General features: G+C 36.7%; 1 protein-coding gene across 1 annotated transcript in view; it reads left to right on the top strand.

Annotated features, from left to right (window-relative positions):
* Nucleotides 1–19,299, top strand: part of SLC2A13 (solute carrier family 2 member 13) — a gene marked incomplete at both ends in the record, with an annotated part of 464,919 nt that overhangs the window by 344,382 nt on the left and 101,238 nt on the right. Inside the window, 2 exons of the mRNA XM_079714440.1 lie at nt 2,798–2,961; nt 9,235–9,355. Coding sequence (XP_079570566.1) covers nt 2,798–2,961; nt 9,235–9,355 — 285 coding nt within the window. The remainder of the gene's footprint in view (nt 1–2,797; nt 2,962–9,234; nt 9,356–19,299) is intronic.

Genomic DNA, 19,299 nt, shown 5'->3' with positions numbered 1-19,299 from the left:
ACACTTACAAGTGAACAGCTCCAGAAGAGGAAAACTCAGAGGCTTCTCTCCCAGTGGAAGTGCTCCAGTCCTGCCTACCTCATACCACAGCTCAGAAACAGATCTGGGGGGCTTCCCTGGTGCCGCAGTGGTTGAGAGTCCGCCTGCTGGTGCAGGGGACACGGGTTCGTGCCCCGGTCCAGGAAGATCCCACGTGCCGCGGAGCGGCTGGGCCGTGAGCCATGGCCGCTGAGCCTGCACGTCCGGAGCCTGTGCTCCGCAACGGGAGAGGCCACAACAGTGAGAGGCCCACATACCGCAAAAAAAAAAAAAAAAAGAAACAGATCTGGGGCCCTCTACTCCAACATCTAGGGAGCAGGCCCTGCCCCTGACAGGACAGTGACAACCACAGAGCAAAGGGCAGGCCCCGCTCAATATCCAGTGCGGGCTCTAGTCACCACAACAACAGTCACACCTCCTATCAAGGGGATAACAGCCAGCATGCACCGAGGCGAGAGGTAACAGACATCCATACTAAAAACAGCACTCACACCAAAAAATATTAAACCCACACAGCCTACACAGGGATGTTCCCACATAAAAATAGCCCTCCAAGACAGTCTGAGGATCAGGCATCAGGAGGAAGAACCCACAGAGCATTTGGCTTTAAAGGCCAGCAGGGCCTGAGTGCAGGAGCTCCACACTCAGGGAGAAAGAGACTCCACTCTCGGAGGGTGCACAAAGGTCTCAGGTCCCCTGGGACCCAGCACAAAGCAATACCTCCATAGGAACCGGGGCTACACCTAACTAGGGGTCTTCGAGGGTATCCTGAGGAGGCGGGGGTCAGCTGTAGCTCACTGTGGGGGCAAGGACACTGGTGACAGAGGCCCCAGGAAACACTGATCTGCGTGAGCTCTCCTGGAGGTCCCCATTTCAGCATCAAGATGCGTCCCCATCCAACAGCCTACAGGCTCCAGAGCTGGAACGCCTCAGGCCAAACAACCAGCAAGACAGGAACATAGCTCCACCCATTAGCAGACAGGCTGCCTAAAGTCGTACTGAGTGCATAGCTACCTCAAAATGCACCCCTTAACATGGCCCGGCCCAACATTATCCAGCAATCCCACACTTGAGCATACATCCAGAAGAAATTATAATTCAAAAAGATACATGCACCCCTATATTCAATGCAGCACTATTTACAATAGCCAAGATATGGAAACAACCTAAATGTCCATCAACAGAGGAATGGATAAAGAAGATGTGATACATATATACAATGGAATATTACTCAGCCATAAAAAAGAACGAAGTAATGCCATTTGCAGCAACATGGATGGACCTAGAATTGTCATACTGAGTCAGACAAACACAAATATCATATGATATCGCTTATATGTGGAATCTAAAAAAATGGTACAAATGAAATTATTTACAAAACAGTAATAGAGTCACAAATGTAGAAAACAAACTATGGTTACCAGTGGAGCAAGAAGGGGAAGGGATAAATAGGGAGATTGGGATTGACATATACACACTACTGTACGTAAAATAGATAACTAATAAGGACCTACTGTATAGCACAGGGAACTCTGCTGAATAATCTGTAATGACCTATATGGGAAAAGAATCTAAAAAAGAATGGATATATATGTATATGTATAACTGATTCACCTTGTTAAACTAACACAACATTGTAAATCAACTACACTCTAATAAAAAATTTTAAAAATAAAATAAGAATTTAAAAAATAGTAAACAGTAGTCATTGATGAATCAATGAGACTTAAATGTATTCAAACAGATTTTATTTTTGAAATATTATGAAAAAGTTGCCTAATATCCAGAAACTGTAGATTGTAACTATGGAAATATCCAGCTTGATTGAATACATTGCTCAGATGCCAACTGTTGGATTTGGATAAAGCTAACTTGTTTTGGAATGGCTTAAAAGCTAGGCAAAGCCATGGTTCAGAATGTATCTTCAGGATTTTAATTTTGTCACATTTCATAGATGATTTGCCAGGAGTATTTTGCTTCCTTTGTTTTAAGGGCCGCTTTTAAGTAATCTTCTGATACAGCTACTGATGTTTCCCCTGGAAAAGAAATGTCCTATGAGAAACATGTCACTTTAAACGTACCAGACATATCTCCCTTTGTGTGTCAACAAGTTGGCATTATGATTTTTTAGAGCCAGTTTCCAGTGTATTCATTTGGAACAAAATGAGTCTATAGAACCTAACTAGGCACATTGTGCTGGAGGCTTACTAAAGAGTATACCTTTCTAGGAACCACAAAGGCATTCTTTGTGTACATAATGTAAGTTTCTTATCTCCTTACCAGATGCCAGATAAACTGATATATTCTTACTCCTTGTGTCTTTGAAGAAGTTCTTTACTTGTACCAGATTTTTGCCATTATATCACATTTTCATTAGTATATGTAGCAGTTCTCTTTATTTTTTTAAGTACATAAATTTACAATGTATGGTAACTTCTGATTCATTCCATGGATTTGGAGCTTTATCCTTGGTAGTTTTAGTGAAACTACCATCTGTCAACTGTCCCTAGGTGTGGGGTATATTCAACTTTTAAAGGCTTCAGCCCTCTATTCACTTGCTTGAGTATTTCTTCTTACTGATACAAAGTTAAAAATGAATTCATCTGAACACAGTCTCTATATTGTGATCCTTTAAATAGTTTGCATGAATTCCCATCTTAACTTGGTGTTATTAATAGTTATTCCTGGTCTGTTTTAGTCGGGTAGATATTTTTCTATATGAATAACTAACAACAATTGTTTTATTCTTGCCTCCCAGGTACTACAGTGCAACCATTCTGCAGATGTCTGGTGTTGAAGATGACAGACTTGCAATATGGCTGGCTTCAGTTACAGCCTTCACAAATTTCATTTTCACACTTGTGGGTGTCTGGCTTGTTGAGAAAGTGGGTCGCAGAAAGCTTACGTTTGGTAGTTTAGCAGGTAGGTGCCGAAGAATTCAGTTATAAACTTTTCTCTAATGACAAGTTAACCTTTTAAAATACAGTACCACTTCTGATATAGTTTTCATAACTAAATAATAGAGTTCCTCTGAAAATTTTTTTAATAAGAACTTATTATGATATATAACTAGAAATTAGAATTGTAATAACAATTTGAACCTACTGAGGGTAGCATTTTGCTGTTATTATTTTGAGTTTTGCTCAAAGGTACAAAATGAAAAAGAAAACTTGGTATTCATAAACTCAGTTTTTAACATAGTTTTTTTAAATTTGGGATAATGTGGAAGTAAATTTGGAGCATTTTTTTTTCAAAGTTCTTTCAACAGTGGAACATTAGAACCATAAATTTCTTCACAAAGCAGGGACAGACTCTTTTTGTGTTTGAACGAGGCCTAAATCCTAGTGTAAATTCTGGTTGGTTAAGTATGTTTCCTATGATAACTAAATAAGAAAACCCCTTCTCACATTCAAGTATCTTTGTCTTTAAATCCCACCCATTCCATTTATTATTTCTCTGTAATGCAAGGGCTGTTTCACTTGCCAAAATGAGACCCATCTCTGTCATTGTCTTCACATGTTTGCATCATATAATTTTCTAATCTTTTTCAAATATACAAGCAGATTCCTACTTATCAATTAGCTGTCCTCTAATAGCTCCTTTATAAGTTTATTTAGAGTAAGAATACATTTTTCTATTAAAATGTAAAGTTTCCAGGCCTGCATTATCTAAATTCTATTTTAACTAAATTATACCTAAAACACTGATCTAGGGCTTCCCTGGTGGTGCAGTGGTTGAGAGTCCGCCCGCCGATGCAGGGGACACAGGTTCTTGCTCCGGTCCAGGAAGATCCCACATGCCGCGGGGCGGCTGGGCCCGTGAGCCATGGCCGCTGAGCCTGCGCGTCCGGAGACTGCTCCGCAACGGGAGAGACCACAACAGTTGAGAGGCTCGCGTACGACCAAAAAAAAAAAAAAAAAAAACACTGATCTAATAGAACTGCTCAAGGCAGTTGTCCCAGATTTTGATGAGAAAATACATTTGGAGTTTCATACCCAGTTATTAAGAGCACATACTCCCTCCGACCCTTAACTCCAGAAAGAAGAGTGGAATGCTTCCGCCCTCTGTTCTTGCCTTGAGTGGAAGCCTTGAGTTCAATAATGTAAGTTGAACTGCAGTGTCAGCACTGTGGGGAAGGCAGGGGGGAGACTGTCTGATTAAAAGGCAAAGGTAATCGCAACAGCCAATGTATATAGGGAAGCGGGAGGGTAAGTGAGGAAAGGTGAGGGACAAGTGAGGGTTAAAAACCACATATTTATAAACCTGTTCAAGGAACCAGAAGTGTTTAGGCCCAGAAAAAAGACTAAAGAGACACCTAATAGATATTCTCACAGATGGTAGTTGTTATGAGGACATAGATTTTTTACTTAATATAAGAAAAATATTCCTAATAATCAGAGCTATCCAACAATGAATTGGGCTGCCTCATTAGGATGGTAAACTCTCAACAAAAGGGTAGATGGCCATCAGGCAGTGATGTGCTAGAAATAAATTCCTACAGTGGGTTGAAAATTGGATTTGCTGACGCCTGAGGTTCAGGTCAACTCTAAGAAGAGGTAATAGCTGCTTTAAAGATTTTTAAATGGACACACTTTCTTTGACAGGGCATTAGTATTCTGCTACCTCAAGAGGCCTATTTTTTAAATAGAATTTCGGGTCTTGAATTTGGGATTTGGGTTTTGAGATTTGGAGAAAAATGCTGATTTTTGAGATGGGAAATGCTTTTACTGGCAGCCTCTGTCCCTTCGTTTGTTGTATTCTAGGATTTTGAGGCATTATAGATATAAAGCCAGACTGTTTGGGTTTGAATTGTGTGATATTGAGCAAGGTTCTATTTTCTCATTTGTAAATCGGGGTTAATTATAATCCCCACTTCATAGGGTTTTAATGAAGACTAAACACATTTATACACGTATAACATTTCAAACAGTGCCTGACACAGACAGTAAAATGCCCAAAGCATTTTGCTATCACAGTAGTGTTACTGCCAAAGAGTGATTCTTTGTTGTTTTAACCATAAAGTAAAATCAACTTGCATCAGAATCCAGGAACTTTCCTGAGCTCCTCTTGCTGATGTCATGTTTCACCCTTCCACGTAGGTCCTCTGCCCCAAGGATTTCCAGAGCTCATCCCTGACTATTAAAAGAAAGTATTAAGACTTGGGGGAAAGACCAAGAGATTCCAGGGACTGCCTTTATGAGCAACCTGGAGGCAGTTTTCTTTCCTGCAGAATTAAGAGGTTGTCATTAAATTTGTAATATTTACAAGATAGACCAGTTCTGTTAGCAAGCTTTGAAAATATTAAAAGCCACAAAATGTCCTACCTTTAAATTATTCATGGACTATATATTTTGTATTTCTTTGTATAAAGAATTTCTTTGTCTGTGTCTAGCTAAATACAGTTTATTTGTAGTACTTTTTTTTTTTTTTGTGGTACGTGGACCTCTCACTGCTGTGGCCTCTCCTGTTGTGGAGCACAGGCTCCGGACGCGCAGGCTCAGCGGCCATGGCTCATGGGCCCAGCTGCTCCACGGCATGTGGGATCTTCCCGGACCGGGGCACGAACCCGTGTCCCCTGCATCGGCAGGCGGATCCTTAACCACTGCACCACCAGGGAAGCCCTGTAGTACTTTTTAAAGAATTAGCACCAAAAAAATTTTTTTAAGAATTTAATTATTTATTTATTTTTAAAATTAAAAAAAAATTAACTTGATATGTTTTTTTCACAATTTTTCACCTAATAAAATAAATCATAATATATTTGGTATTCTACCATTGCTAAGTATTAGAATACTATTCTATTTAAAATTTCTTAAATTAGCCTAGAATTTTTTAACTTCAAAAGTTTTATTCCCTATTTTGTGTTTTTATTATGGTTTATTTTATTATATAGGGTGAAAAATAGTAAAAAAAAATCAAAATAACTTTTTCAGTAGGAACTTGTTCTTTAAAAATTACTACAAATAAACTGTATTTAGTTAAACCAGGACAAAGGCACGCTTTATACAAAGAAATGTAAAATATATAGTCCATGAATAATTTTAAATGTAGGACATTTTGTGGTGTTCTGACTTTTAATATTTTCAAAGCTCCCTAAGAGAACTGGTCTTTCTTGTAAATATTACGAATTTAATGACAACCTCTTGATCCTTTTAATAGAGGAAGGCTTATATCTATGTAGCTTTATTGCTTATAAATCAGAAAACCAGAAACACTGTGTTATTTTCTGCCAGATATTTTGGTAGTGGAATATTTCCTAAAACATTACTCACAGGCTGTCTTCATCAGAGTTGCCAGGGATACTTATTTTAAATTGTGAATTCTTGAGACCCAACCCCAGATCAACTAAATTAGAATCTCTGAAGATGAGGTCTGGAATATGTGCAGGTGATACTTATGCACAAGAAGTGTGTTCTGTTAGAGTCTTAGGGAGGGAAATTATTTTTTTCTGAGTATTTACTAATAATCGACACCCTGTACCAGGTAATTAAGGTAACTTATTTCATCAGATGTTTTTGAGAATGCTATTTATCCAACACACTTCACCTCCTATGGAGAACATTTTTATTAGGAAAATGATATCAGAATTCCAAAATGTGACAGTATACTTGGTTAAGAGGGACTTTTCTCTTAAAATATAAAGAATGTCCCCAACCTACCCAGTACAGTGGAGAAGATCCTTTCATACAAGGCCTTCCTGTATTGGACTCAAATCTAGGTTGCAATAATGGATCATTGACAACAACTATAACAACTTTAAATACTAACAAGTGACTGATAAAACATCTGTAATTTGTTAAATTAAAGGAAATAGATAATTCAAGTAGTTTTAAGCCTTAAAGATATATGAGTATATGAAGGGCGAGGTGATCGTTTTAAAAATGTATTCCATAAGTAAAGTCCAGTAAGACACCATTCCCTTCCCTTAAGGAGTTTATCATCTCATAAGGATTTTTACCCTGTCTGGGTATCACAATCACCTGTGGAGTCATGTTACCGGATCCCCATTTTCTGGAGAGTCTGATTCAGAGGTTGAGATACATTCTAAAGATTTGCTTTCCAATAGGAAGCCAGGATTGAGAAATACTACTATATGTAATATAGTAAAGGAATGATACTGACTTTTAAAAGATTTCCATCCCCAATGGGTCAAAATAAAAATAAATTTGTGTTTAAGAAGGATAAACCTTCAACTATTTAGGGATTTTTTAATATCCAAAATGGTTTTTTCCCCAAATTTTGCAAGTTGGTTGGACTTTTTTAGAGATGGATCCAAGAGATATAATATCCATACTGCAGAACTCTCATCTAGTATATTTGTCCCATACTAACCCCATGACCTCAACTGAATAGTCTTAACATGCTTTGTTGTTTTCTTCAAAAATAGCCAGTATTGCAAAAATCTGTGGTACTATGGGATCTGCTCTATGCTAGGCACTAGAATTAAACATATATTAGTTTGTGTTATGTACACCATCTAAGAGTTTACAGTTTATCACAGACAAGTTATGTAAGTAGTGTTATGAAAGAAGAGTATCATCTTTCCTTCACATCCAAAAGTATCAACTTTTCCAGGTTGAAACAAATCTTATCTGTCCCATGACAATATTCTATATAGGTAATTTGGGAAAATACTTAGGGACCCAGCTTCTTTCATAGACAAGTAACAGTAAAACTCATGGTTTATTTTGCTTTGTTTGAGGAGAGAGGGATAATTTTTATTTACAAGCCTAATATATCTTTTCTCTTTCTAAGAGACAGACTTCTGTTGTGTTTCCCAATTCAGGGCTTGGTAGTTTTTGAGAAAGTAATACCTCAAACCCTTCCTAGTTCTGGTTTGAATTTTAAGCCAACAAGGGGAAAATGAACTGTGATTTTAGATTCATGCCTCTTCAGCCTGGTGTGGTAAAATGGCTTCTGATCTTTTCTTCAAGCCTCCTCCCCCTTTTTCAACTTTTTTCCAGAGTTTTAAAAATATTCTGCTGCTGCTGTTTCTAATGATAATTATAGTACAATAATTAACATTTTTTAGCATTATAAAAATCTTTCAAATGTATTGTGATATTTAAAATTCACTGCAATTCTGCAAGGTGAGCATTCTCACTAAGCCCCAGTTTCAGCAGACAGAATTGAATTTTGGAAAGGTCGAGTGTTTTGCCCAAGATCACTGAGTCAAGAAACAGCAGAGCTAGGACTTAACCACAGTGCTTAACTTGACACATCCCCTCTATCTTAAACACAAACCTATTATGTAATCCAATTGCACTTTCACAGTGCGTCCCAAAGTTGTTCTTTTGTCCATTTAAAAAATATTTTTGGTCATTCTTAAATTACTTTCCCATTTATCTAATAGAAATTTTATTGCTACATAAATGACCTCCCTGAATTCCATATTTTAAACATGTTGCCTCATTCAAATTGTACAAACAAATGCAGCCATATTTTCTTTCTCCTTTCTTCCCATGACCCTTTTTTTAATCCTCACAATGGCTGGAACAATAGTCAGAAATTTGAAAACTTTCTTATTTACTATCAGTATTTCTATCAGGGACTCAAAAATGAGCTTTTTAAGTGATACATATAATCACATTCTGTACCTTAAAATCAAAGACAAATATTCCATTTCCAAGTGCCAACAGGAAAGACAACTGAGTATATGTGTTATGTCATTTCTGACATTTTAAGTCTTTACAAAATGCCACTCCTTTTTAATGAGAAACTCTTTCAACTGCTTTTGATATATTTAGTTTGTTACTTTTTAGTTTACTTATTTGGGTCTTAGCCGATTGAATTACATTAGAACAATTTTCTTGGTAATGAAAGGAACACTTGGTGTAAATCTGTTGCCTTTCATACTTCTAACATATTAGGCACTCAATAATGTTGGTTACATTAATTGATTTTGAGACAGCAATCCAAGATGGTGTTTGTTTAGAAAGTTATTAACCAACCTACTGCTTGGCTAGCAAATGTATTTGATTTGCATTTTACTCTTGTCATTTCTCACAGTGAATATTCTAGTGAGTTTTTATGACAATATATATGTGTAAGGATCTTTTTTTTTAATCCAGTGAAGATAGGTCAAGGTATTTTTTTAGAGATATGTCTTGCCAAACCCAGTCCGCTTTGGAAGAATGTTGTCAATTCTTCTCTGATGTAAAACTTTTTTTTTTCTTTCCTTTTTTTTTTTTTTAGGTACCACCGTAGCACTCATTATTCTTGCTTTGGGATTTCTGCTATCAGCCCAGGTTTCTCCACCCATCACTTTTAATCCAATAGCTCCTTTAGATCAGAACACTTCTTGCACAAGATACAGGTGAGATTTTATAATGGTCCCCTTCCTTAACCTAACTCTGGTAACTTTTTTGTTTTGCTTATAACTTTCCTAAAATAGGAAAGGTGAGTAGGAGCTTGCTAGGTATCCAGACTTAATGGTGGAAAGGAAGAAAATGGGAAAGGTGTTAGGGAGGGACCACCAGGAAGAGAAAGAGCATATACAAAGAACAGCATGTGCAAATGCATGCTTAAGGAAAAGTGAGTTACTAGACACAATTTTGGTGATGTTTCTCTGGAAGTTGAAAGTATATATATTGAAGAATCTAAGCAGGAATACTGTGAAACTATTTTATATCGTATATGACTCGGTGACATCTACATTCTAGAGGAAATAAAGAACTTTCATCAGTAATTAAACTTTTCCATGATGTACATGTCTGATACAGTTGTTTATCATCTGGATATTCTAGCAATTAATCTTCACTGTGTTCCACAGGTATCACCTCATTCACTTAAGCAGAAAATAATGTTTCCTCTCACTACTAGGTTTCTTGCAGAGCAATAGAAAGTGGAAAGAGTTGGTAGGAGAGAGTGTTTTAATGGTCAGCTGCAGGTTTAAGAGCTCATTAAGTTTAACAGTTTACACCCTATATAATAGATTGATAGATGGAGAAATGGTTGGATGCATACATGGGCTGACAGATGGACTGAAGAATGAGCAAGTGAATTAATTAAAGATTGAATGATTGAACAGATCAATTAATAAATGTGTCAGGAGAGTTTCAAAGTTTTTTACTTCATTTTAGTGGCTGGAAAGGCTAGCGACCCCTTTAAAATATATGGATAAAATAGCTTTAAAAACAAAAAATGATATTCCTTCAGCTACAACTAACCAGACATAAGTCTCAAATCAATGGGTAAATGATTTATTAAGTCATATACTCCTATGTGAAATTAAAACATTACATTGATATACTAAATTCCACTTGGAATCACTAGGAGCTTCTCCTTGAACAGAATTTATGGTGCCTTCTCATTACAACAATGAGGAAGACATATACTATTATGTCTTTCTGGTTGCTAATTGTGATATCCACTTGCCTTTGGACATGAATAGCTTATATGTTTATCGCTTTACTGTTTTGTTTTTTTTTTAACAGTCTTTATGTTCTAAAGGAGATTGAAAGGTGTCTTAAAAGAAGTTACCCTTAGCGTAGACTATTTCTGGATGTAGTGATCTTTATTTTCTTTGGACATATCACCTCAACTGCTAGAAAGATGACAGACCATTGCTAGAATTCTGCAGGCTCCAATTTTGTTTTTCTTGACAGATATTTTAAGTTAAATGTTTTTTTAACACAGTTACCTCTAACAAATTATTAAAAAATTACTATTGTTTGAGCAACTTAGAATACCCTCTAGATCTGGTGTCTGATTTATATGCAGCAGTTTAGATTCAGAATAAGATTGATACACTGTCAAGTCAACAAAGGCAGAAAGTCAGCCAGAGAATATGAAAAAAATTTTTTATGAAGTTCTGATATAGGAAAGGAATAACTAACTTTCTAATGATTTCCATAATGAAATAGTTTTCCTGACATCGACTTTTAAAATTTAAATAAAAATATTTATTGCCATAGTATAATTCATTGCACAGCAATTTATGATCATCAATCTATTAATCCTCCTGATCCATCTAAGTTATTATCATCTACCTACCAATATAGGTAAGTGACAATAAGATACTATCACCTACCAATATAAGATAAAGTTGTAGTGGAGTGAGAGAAGTGTTACAACCTAATTTTATTCTTATCACAAAAATGGGCAGCAATTTTTGAAAACAGAACCAAATTTTAGATGTCCTCTGGGAGTCACTGAGTATGCAAAACACTTATTTCTTGTGTGCTTTCTTTCAGAGTAACATATTAGGCTTTGTGAGAATTTGATAACATGTATTTATAGTCTGAGTGATTTTATAAAATATATCTGCAGTCCCCTTACTGATTTTGTTGTTGTTAAAACTACCTATACACATTTCCCATTTCTTTACAATAAACATGAAACATAAAATATACAACATATATGAAAGTTGTTAAGAGAGTAAATCCTGAGTTCTCATCACAAGAAAAAGATTTATTTTATTTCTTTAATTTTATATCTATATGAGATGATGGATATTCACTAAACTTGCTGTGATACTCATTTCATGATGTATATAAGTCAAATCATTATACTTGTAAACCTTAAACTACACAATGCTTTATGTCAGTTATATCTCAATAAGACTGGAAGAAAAATAAAAATTAAAAAGGAGATAAACATGAAACAGTCATGTTCGCCTGACCTTAGGATGAGTAATGTTCATGCTGTAAATATAGATGGTATGTTTTCCTCTTGGAATGATCCATATAGGAAAATTGAACAAAGAAAACAGATTTAAAGGGAGAGATGGTTTAGTATCTATCTTTTTTTTTTTAACATCTTTATTGGAGTATAATTGCTTTACAATGGTGTGTTAGTTTCTGCCTTATAACAAAGGAGAGATGGTTTAGTATCTATCTTTTTTAAAAATTTATTTATTTTATTTATTTATTTTTGGCTGCATTGGGTCTTCGTTGCTGCGCGCGGGCTTTCTCTAGTTGTGTCGATGGGCTTCTCATTGCTGTGGCTTCTCTTGTGGAGCATGGGCTCTAGGCGCACAGGCTTCAGTAGTTGTGGTTCATGGGCTCAGTATCTGTGGCTTGCGGGCCCTAGAGTGCAGGCTCAGTAGTTGTAGCGCCTGGGCTTAGTTGCTCTGCAGCATGTAGGATCTTCCCGGACCAGGGCTCTAACCTGTGTCCCCTGCATTGGCAGGCAGATTCTTAACCACTGCGCCACCAGGGAAGCCCTATCTTTTTTTTTTGTTTAACATCTTTATTGGAGTATAATTGCTTTTCAATGGTGTGTTAGTTTCTGCTTTATAACAAAGTGAATCAGCTATACATATACACATATCCCCATATCTCTTCCCTCTTGCGTCTCCCTCCCTCCCACCCTCCCTATCCCACCCCTCTAGGTGGTCACAAAGCACCTAGCTGATCTCCCTGTGCTAAGTGGCTGCTTCCCACTAGCTATCGGTTTTACGTTTGGTAGTGTATATATATCCATACCACTCTCTCACTTTGTCCCAGCTTACCCTTCCCCCTCCTCGTATCTTAAGAACATTGTATACTATTGGTGCGAGTGTAAATTTTTCTCCATTTTGGAAATTAATATACTTTCACCTAATAAAACCTAAATACATAGGCCCCTCTATTCAGCACCTCCACTTGTAGAAATCTATATTCTACAGTGACTAGTATGTAATGCATTCTGACTAGAGTAGAGTAGAAGATTTAAGAAAGTGGATGGTTCAGGAACAATGGTTGTTCTTTATTTTAATTAAATAAATATTGATTGTGTGGCATCACCAGGTAGGTTAGAACAAAAAATATTGTAGGTTGGGGCTCACTAATGACTTTGGACCCAAGACATTGACTACCCTAAATAATTTCTAATAAGAACTTACCCTTTTTAGAATTTTTAATTTTTTAATTGATGATATTTTGTTCGAAGTCCTGGTTAGATTTTGTTAACCAAATGTATTAAAGAACACCTTTCAGATCCACTTTCTTGCAGCTAAAGCTGTGTACAGTCACAGGGTACCAACTAAGGCTAGAAGAAATAACTCTAGTGGGGGTATCATCTGAATCATATATCCGTATAAGAATACACATGCATACTCCTAATATGGCCTTAAGCTCCATGCTCTCAAATTACTAATAAACATATTTTCTTATGAGAGCTATCCAAGCTTTGAGGATTCAAACGTTTCCTATGTAACACTTCCCTCGAATCTTTGACTTTTTATTATTTGTAAGTATGATCTCATTATATTCAAACCCTTCAAAGTAAACATATATCTTAAAGTATACAGCTGTAGAATTGCAAGGTACTCTTGTCCTAGGGCTTTCATCACATTACCACTAATTCATTTATTCATGCATGCATGCATTTAAAAAATATTTTGGAGCACCTATTCATAGGATTATAGTAAGGATGAATTAATATATGGAAAGCACCTAAAACAGCACTCAGCATATAATAAGCACTCAATAAATATTATAGCCATTGTTATCATCCATAAAACCTATAATAGGAGATGAGATTGTGATGATGGATAGAAATCTTTCCCATCTTTTGAAGAAGAGGAGTTTTAAGCAGTATTAAGTAGTGTTTTAATTTTAAGCAGTTTTAAGTCATAACTTGACCAGATTTTCTATTCTAAACTTTCTCTCTGGGGCACAGTGAGCACATGTTGATATAGGCAGACTGATTATTAGAATTGTCTATGAGAGAGATTGATAATTGCCTGGAATATGAAGGTGATACTCAAGATAAATAGGTAGACAGATTCTAGATATATCTAAGAGAGAAAAATCAACAGGAATTAAAAATAAGTAATTGATTAACTGTGAGCATCCAGGTAGAATAGATCATGGAAATGAGTTGGGGTAATTGAAGGAGAAATTGACTAAAGGGACTGTGCCTCTAATTCACTGCTCTTTTTGCTATTAATATTTTTCATTTGAAAGTCTTACCCAGAACCATCTGAGGAGGTACTTAAAGCTACCCGTCCCTCACTCCCACAGATCTGCCTCACCAGGACAGTGGAGAGTAGGTGATTCCAGTACATCTTTCATTAAGAACCACTGCAATATGCTTCAGTATTTTTTTTAATTATTTATTTTATTTTTATTTTTGGCTATGTTGGGTCTTCGTTGCTGTGCACGAGCATTCTCTACTTGCAGCGAGCGCAGGCTACTCTTCGTTGCAATGCGCGGGCTTCTCATTGCGGTGGCTTCTTGTTGCAGAGCATGGGCTCTAAGTGCACGGGCTTCAGTAGTTGTGGCTTGCGGGTTCTAGAGCACAGGCTCAGTGGTCGTGGCGCACGGGCTTAGTTGCTCCACGGCATGTGGGTTCTTCCTGGACCAGGGCTCAAACCCATGGCCCTTGCATTGGCAGGTGGATTCTTAACCACTGCACCACCAGGAAAGCCCGCTTCAGTATTTTTTTAACTGCATAACTGCCAGCTTTCTTTCTTTCCTTTTTTTTTTCTTCTTGAACATTATTAAACCAAGAGTACAAAAAATAATCAATGTGGCTCTTTTGCTATAGAGTAATATTTTCATATTTCCCTCTCTAAATGAAATTTCCAAATATCCAAGTTGACAAACCGTTCCTTCATCTAGAGACCTCCCTATGGTGGTGACACTAGTTTTGAGAAACTGTATATGCCTAACTAATTATAATTAGTCTCTTCAAAGTTCATTTACAATAAAAAATAATTTTGTATTCACTACACTTTTCTTCTCCTTTTGCCAACCTTGTGTGATTGAGCACATGTCATTGGCATTAGTACTATGAGACTGTTAGATTCAATCATAAAACTCTTATATGACCTTAGAAATGTGCAGAAACCCTATTACCCCCCCATTTTTTCCAGTATTTGGAATCCTGCTGACTGATAATGTGTTTGTTTCTAATAATTCTTAGCAACTTGACAATGAATATAGTATTATACTGTGAATGAGACTTTTACTTTTGTTGAATTTTGTTTTCTAAAACTTATTGATTTCCTTTAAAAATAACATATTTTAATTTTTTTTGGCCTGATGGTACAGGCTAATAGGCCTTGAGGTTAATATTAATAAAACTATGGAAGAAAATATGCTATATCTGTTGAATAATATCCACAGACTTAAGATAAAGATAAACATAATTAAATTAGTTGAAAGGGAAAATGAGATTTGAAACAAAAAGCCCACATAACCTTATCATGTACCTTTATCTCCATCCAAATAATTGTACATGTTTTTTGCTAGCACTTAAATACCCAGTACCGAATTTGACATCTGGAGAGGAGGATGGTGGAAGTTGACCACTTATGGGACATATTCATTGAGTTCCTCATGTCCTTTTTATCTTGATGCCTGGACTTTTGGCCGAGGACCAGCCAAGCCCCCACAGTGGCAAGATCCCCTACTCAAACCTTATTTTCCACAGTCAAGAAGTTCTTTTCGGGAAGCCTTAAAGACAAAAAAGAAGGCTTTTTATTTTAGGTTTGCAAAGAGTGAGGGGACATCATGTGTACAAGCCCTAAGCATGAGCAAGAGAACAGCACAAAGATAGACTGGATGGCAGGCCAGTGACAGACCACACTGGGACCCTCATAAGCCATGAGAATTTTAGACAGCATCAGAATACTGAGAAGCCTTTAAAGAATGATAAGATAAGAATGATTTAATCAGATTTGTGTTTCTAAAAGATCACTCTGGCTGCTTAGGAGAATTGATTAGAGCAGGACAAAGGGCAGTGAAGGGAGATCAGATAAAAGAAATCAGTAGCCTAGGTAAGAAAATAATGCAGCCTTGACAGTGGCAGTGGAGACTCAAGAGATATTTTGGAGGGGGGTAACAGGGCTGGGTGATTGGATGAATGACATACAAGAACAGATGCTTTACATGTGGTTAGGATAGTACTTATGTAACAGGAGTCTGGGGCTCTGAAATCTCACTGTAGCTCACTTCTTAGAACACAATTTCAAGATATAAACCAGGAGAGCCTTTCCCTTGCTTTCCAGTTAAGTACAGCAGTCCCATAATAAGAACAGTGTTTGCTGTCACTTATACTTTTATTTGAAATATCATTTTTACTCCCTCTTAAACTCAAAAGACTTTTGAGAAAAGCTCTTCTGAACTTATCCATTTAGGTCTGAAGTAACACAAAGAGGTAAAGGGGAAAATGTGTATCTCTGAAACTCAAGGAGTTTTATTCTCATTCTAGAGCTCTAATCATTACAATGAGTAAATAAAATCAACCTGGAATTTTGTTCACATTTCAAGTCAATCCACTCTAGAATATCATCCCTATTTTGTCCTATATTTTAAAAAGGAATACATTATCCAGTCCTGTGACAGTGTTCTTGACAGTGAAATAGATGATTCTATCATTTTTTGAAGGTAAACTGAAAATTTGTTTTAAACTGTGTAGGGGTACTTAATTTATAGTGATTGATACTCAAAGCTCAGCATATCTTGAGCATGCCATATTATTAAGTAGCTGATAATACAAATCAGTCCTTTATTCCCCTGCTTTTCACTTGATACATCTAGAGTAACTGGCATTTTTCTCCATGTGCATCTAAATTGCATAGTTACCAGTTTTTGTGGAAACCTGTTACTACTTGGCAATTAACATTGATCATTATGTGAATTCTATGGTAATTTCATCATAGAACAAAATTTTTTGAAATGATGTTATACATTACAACCAACTTGCCGGTAGATAATAAAGTTTCCACCCTTCACAGAGGTTAAAAATGTACTGCTCATTTTTATAATTATCAGTGAATCATAAAGTCATTGCCAGTAGCCCAGATGAGGGTCAGAATTTAATTTTTTAAGCTTCTTATTCCCCTTTCTTTTGTTTGATTTTGATTTTTATATGATAAATTCATGCTGATTAGTCTTATCAAATCAGGAATAAAAATTATTTCATTGAGAGAACTTATTAGCATTTTCTAGTTCATTCATTTTGAAAGCAAAGGAAATCTTTATTTTATTTAAACTGATTAGTATTTATATGAATGCTTAACTTTGTGGGACCTAAATATTTAGTTCTTCCTGATTTTTAATTTTTATCATTGTGAAATTGATTTGTGACTATGTCAGTTAGCTATCTTCACAGAATTTTAGTGTAAAATAATAAACGTTTGAAATTCAAGATAGTAATTTATCCCTCAAAACAATAAATCCCTCAAATCTTGGCCCGTATAATCAAATTCAGCAAGAAAGTATATTATCCTTACTCATATATGCTATACAATTGTGCGTTGTATTATAGAAAAACCACAAGTAAATGAACGTATAAATTCTTGGCAGTTAACACGTACTAATGTTTACACAGTTATAACTCTTTGTTAACTTTACTTTCATCTTTCATATTATATAAGTGTATAATGTATGTGTGTGATGGCTTGCTATAAATTATAAAAATAAACTTCAGAAATCTAAACAGGCTAAATTTAATATTACTGCTTTTCGTCTTGCAAACGCATGTACCAAAGTGGTCTTACATTCTTATGCAAACTGAGAGTGCCATTTTCAGTTCAACTGCAGAAGAATTACAAGAGGGGTTAGAGTGTTGTACCTTTTTAATATCTATTCTACTAATGTCTATAGGCCACCTTATTTTACTTAATCCCTAGATTGTTGAAAAATATATCACTGCAGTAGAGGAGCTCAGTATTTTAAAGAGCCATTCATCTAATTATGTTTTAAAGTAATAACTCCTTATTATAGAAGGCTTCCCAGAGCTGGGCAGTGAGGAACTGGTTGGAGTTAGATGGAATAAGCAGAGGAAGACAGCATCCCAGACAGAGGAAATAGCATGTGTACAGAAACAGGAGAAAGCTTAATATTTTCTAGAAACTATAAGTACAGGGTATTCTCTAGTTTCAGATACTCGATTTCACAAAATTCATATTTTCCATTTCATTGAACTATGTGCCTTATATGCCTAATTTTTTGGAGATGTTCTGTGGAACAGTAATTTTAATTTCTGGTATGGGAGCACTGCCAGTAAGAGAAAAGGCTAAGCCATAGAAGGGGGTCCTGAAGGTTCTTAAAAGTGCTTATGCTGAACTTAGCAGAGCTGCATCAGCCCAACTCAGAGGATCTACAACTGTCTCCTGTCCCTTTCCCTTTCTTTTCCAAGCAGAGGGGCTCACTTGCCAGTCAGGGTCAGCATCACCAGTGAGCATCAGTTCCCAGGGCCTGGCCCAATCACCCTCCCATCCCTTGCCTCTATTAGACAGTTAGGCATGTGGTGACCTTCACCAGGGTCACCTGAGTTTGTAGAGGAGAACAGCCAAGGCCTCGCCCCCATGGTGGTCTCTGCTGCTGAGGCTGGGGAGGATAGTGAGGATAGAGACTCCCCACTCCCCAACCCCCAGCAGCCTTGACAACACCTGCTCCAAGTGTCTGTCACAGGCTAGTTCAGAAGTTCAAAGAGCAGGGGCTTTCCAACTGTCTTTCCCAGCCCTGTGGCAGAGAGGCAGAGGCCTGGAAAGGAGACACTTCCTAGGGAGGCTCTATGGTAGTTCTTCTGTAGCAGATACCTCTCATACTTTCAGATGCTGAATTTCAGACAAATTTTCAGAAATGAGATGCTGCCTATAATTACATTCAGGAAACATGTGGTGATCTCTAAACAGAAGTAGGAAATGGCAAGAAATAAAACCTGAAGAGACTGTTGGGAATTTAAATTATAAGAAGTCATGTGTAAAAAATCTACAAACAATAAATGCTGGAGAGGGTGTGGAGAAAAGAGAACCCTCTTGCACTGTTGGTGGGAATATAAATTGATACAGCCACTATGGAGAACAGTACAGAGGTTCTTTAAAAAACTAAAAATAGAACTACCATATGACCCAGCAGTCCCACTACTGGGCATATACCCTAAGAAAACCATAATTCAAAAAGAGTCATGTACCACAATGTTCATTGCAGCTCTATTTACGATAGCCAGGACATGGAAGCAACTTAATTGTCCATCGACAGATGAATGGATAAAGAAGATGTGGCACATATATACATGGAATATTGCTCAGCCATAAAAAGAAACAAAATTGAGTTATTTGTAATGAAGTGGATGGACCTAGAGTCTGTCATACAGAGTGAAGTAAGTCAGAAAGAGAAAAACAAATACCGTATGCTAACACATATATATGGAATCTAAAAAAAAAAAATGGTCATGAAGAATCTAGGGGCAGGATGGGAATAAAGAAGTAGACCTACTAGAGAATGGACTTGAGGACACGGGGAGGGGGAAGGGTAAGCTGGGAGAAAGTGAGAGAGTGGCATGGATATACATACACTACCAAATGTAAAACCGATAGCT

This window comes from Hyperoodon ampullatus (genome assembly GCF_949752795.1).
Source record: "Hyperoodon ampullatus genome assembly, chromosome: 11".
Classification (NCBI taxonomy): domain Eukaryota; kingdom Metazoa; phylum Chordata; class Mammalia; order Artiodactyla; family Ziphiidae; genus Hyperoodon; species Hyperoodon ampullatus.
The sequence above is the reverse complement of the archived record's forward strand: the minus strand, read 5'-3'. Positions and strand labels throughout refer to the sequence as shown.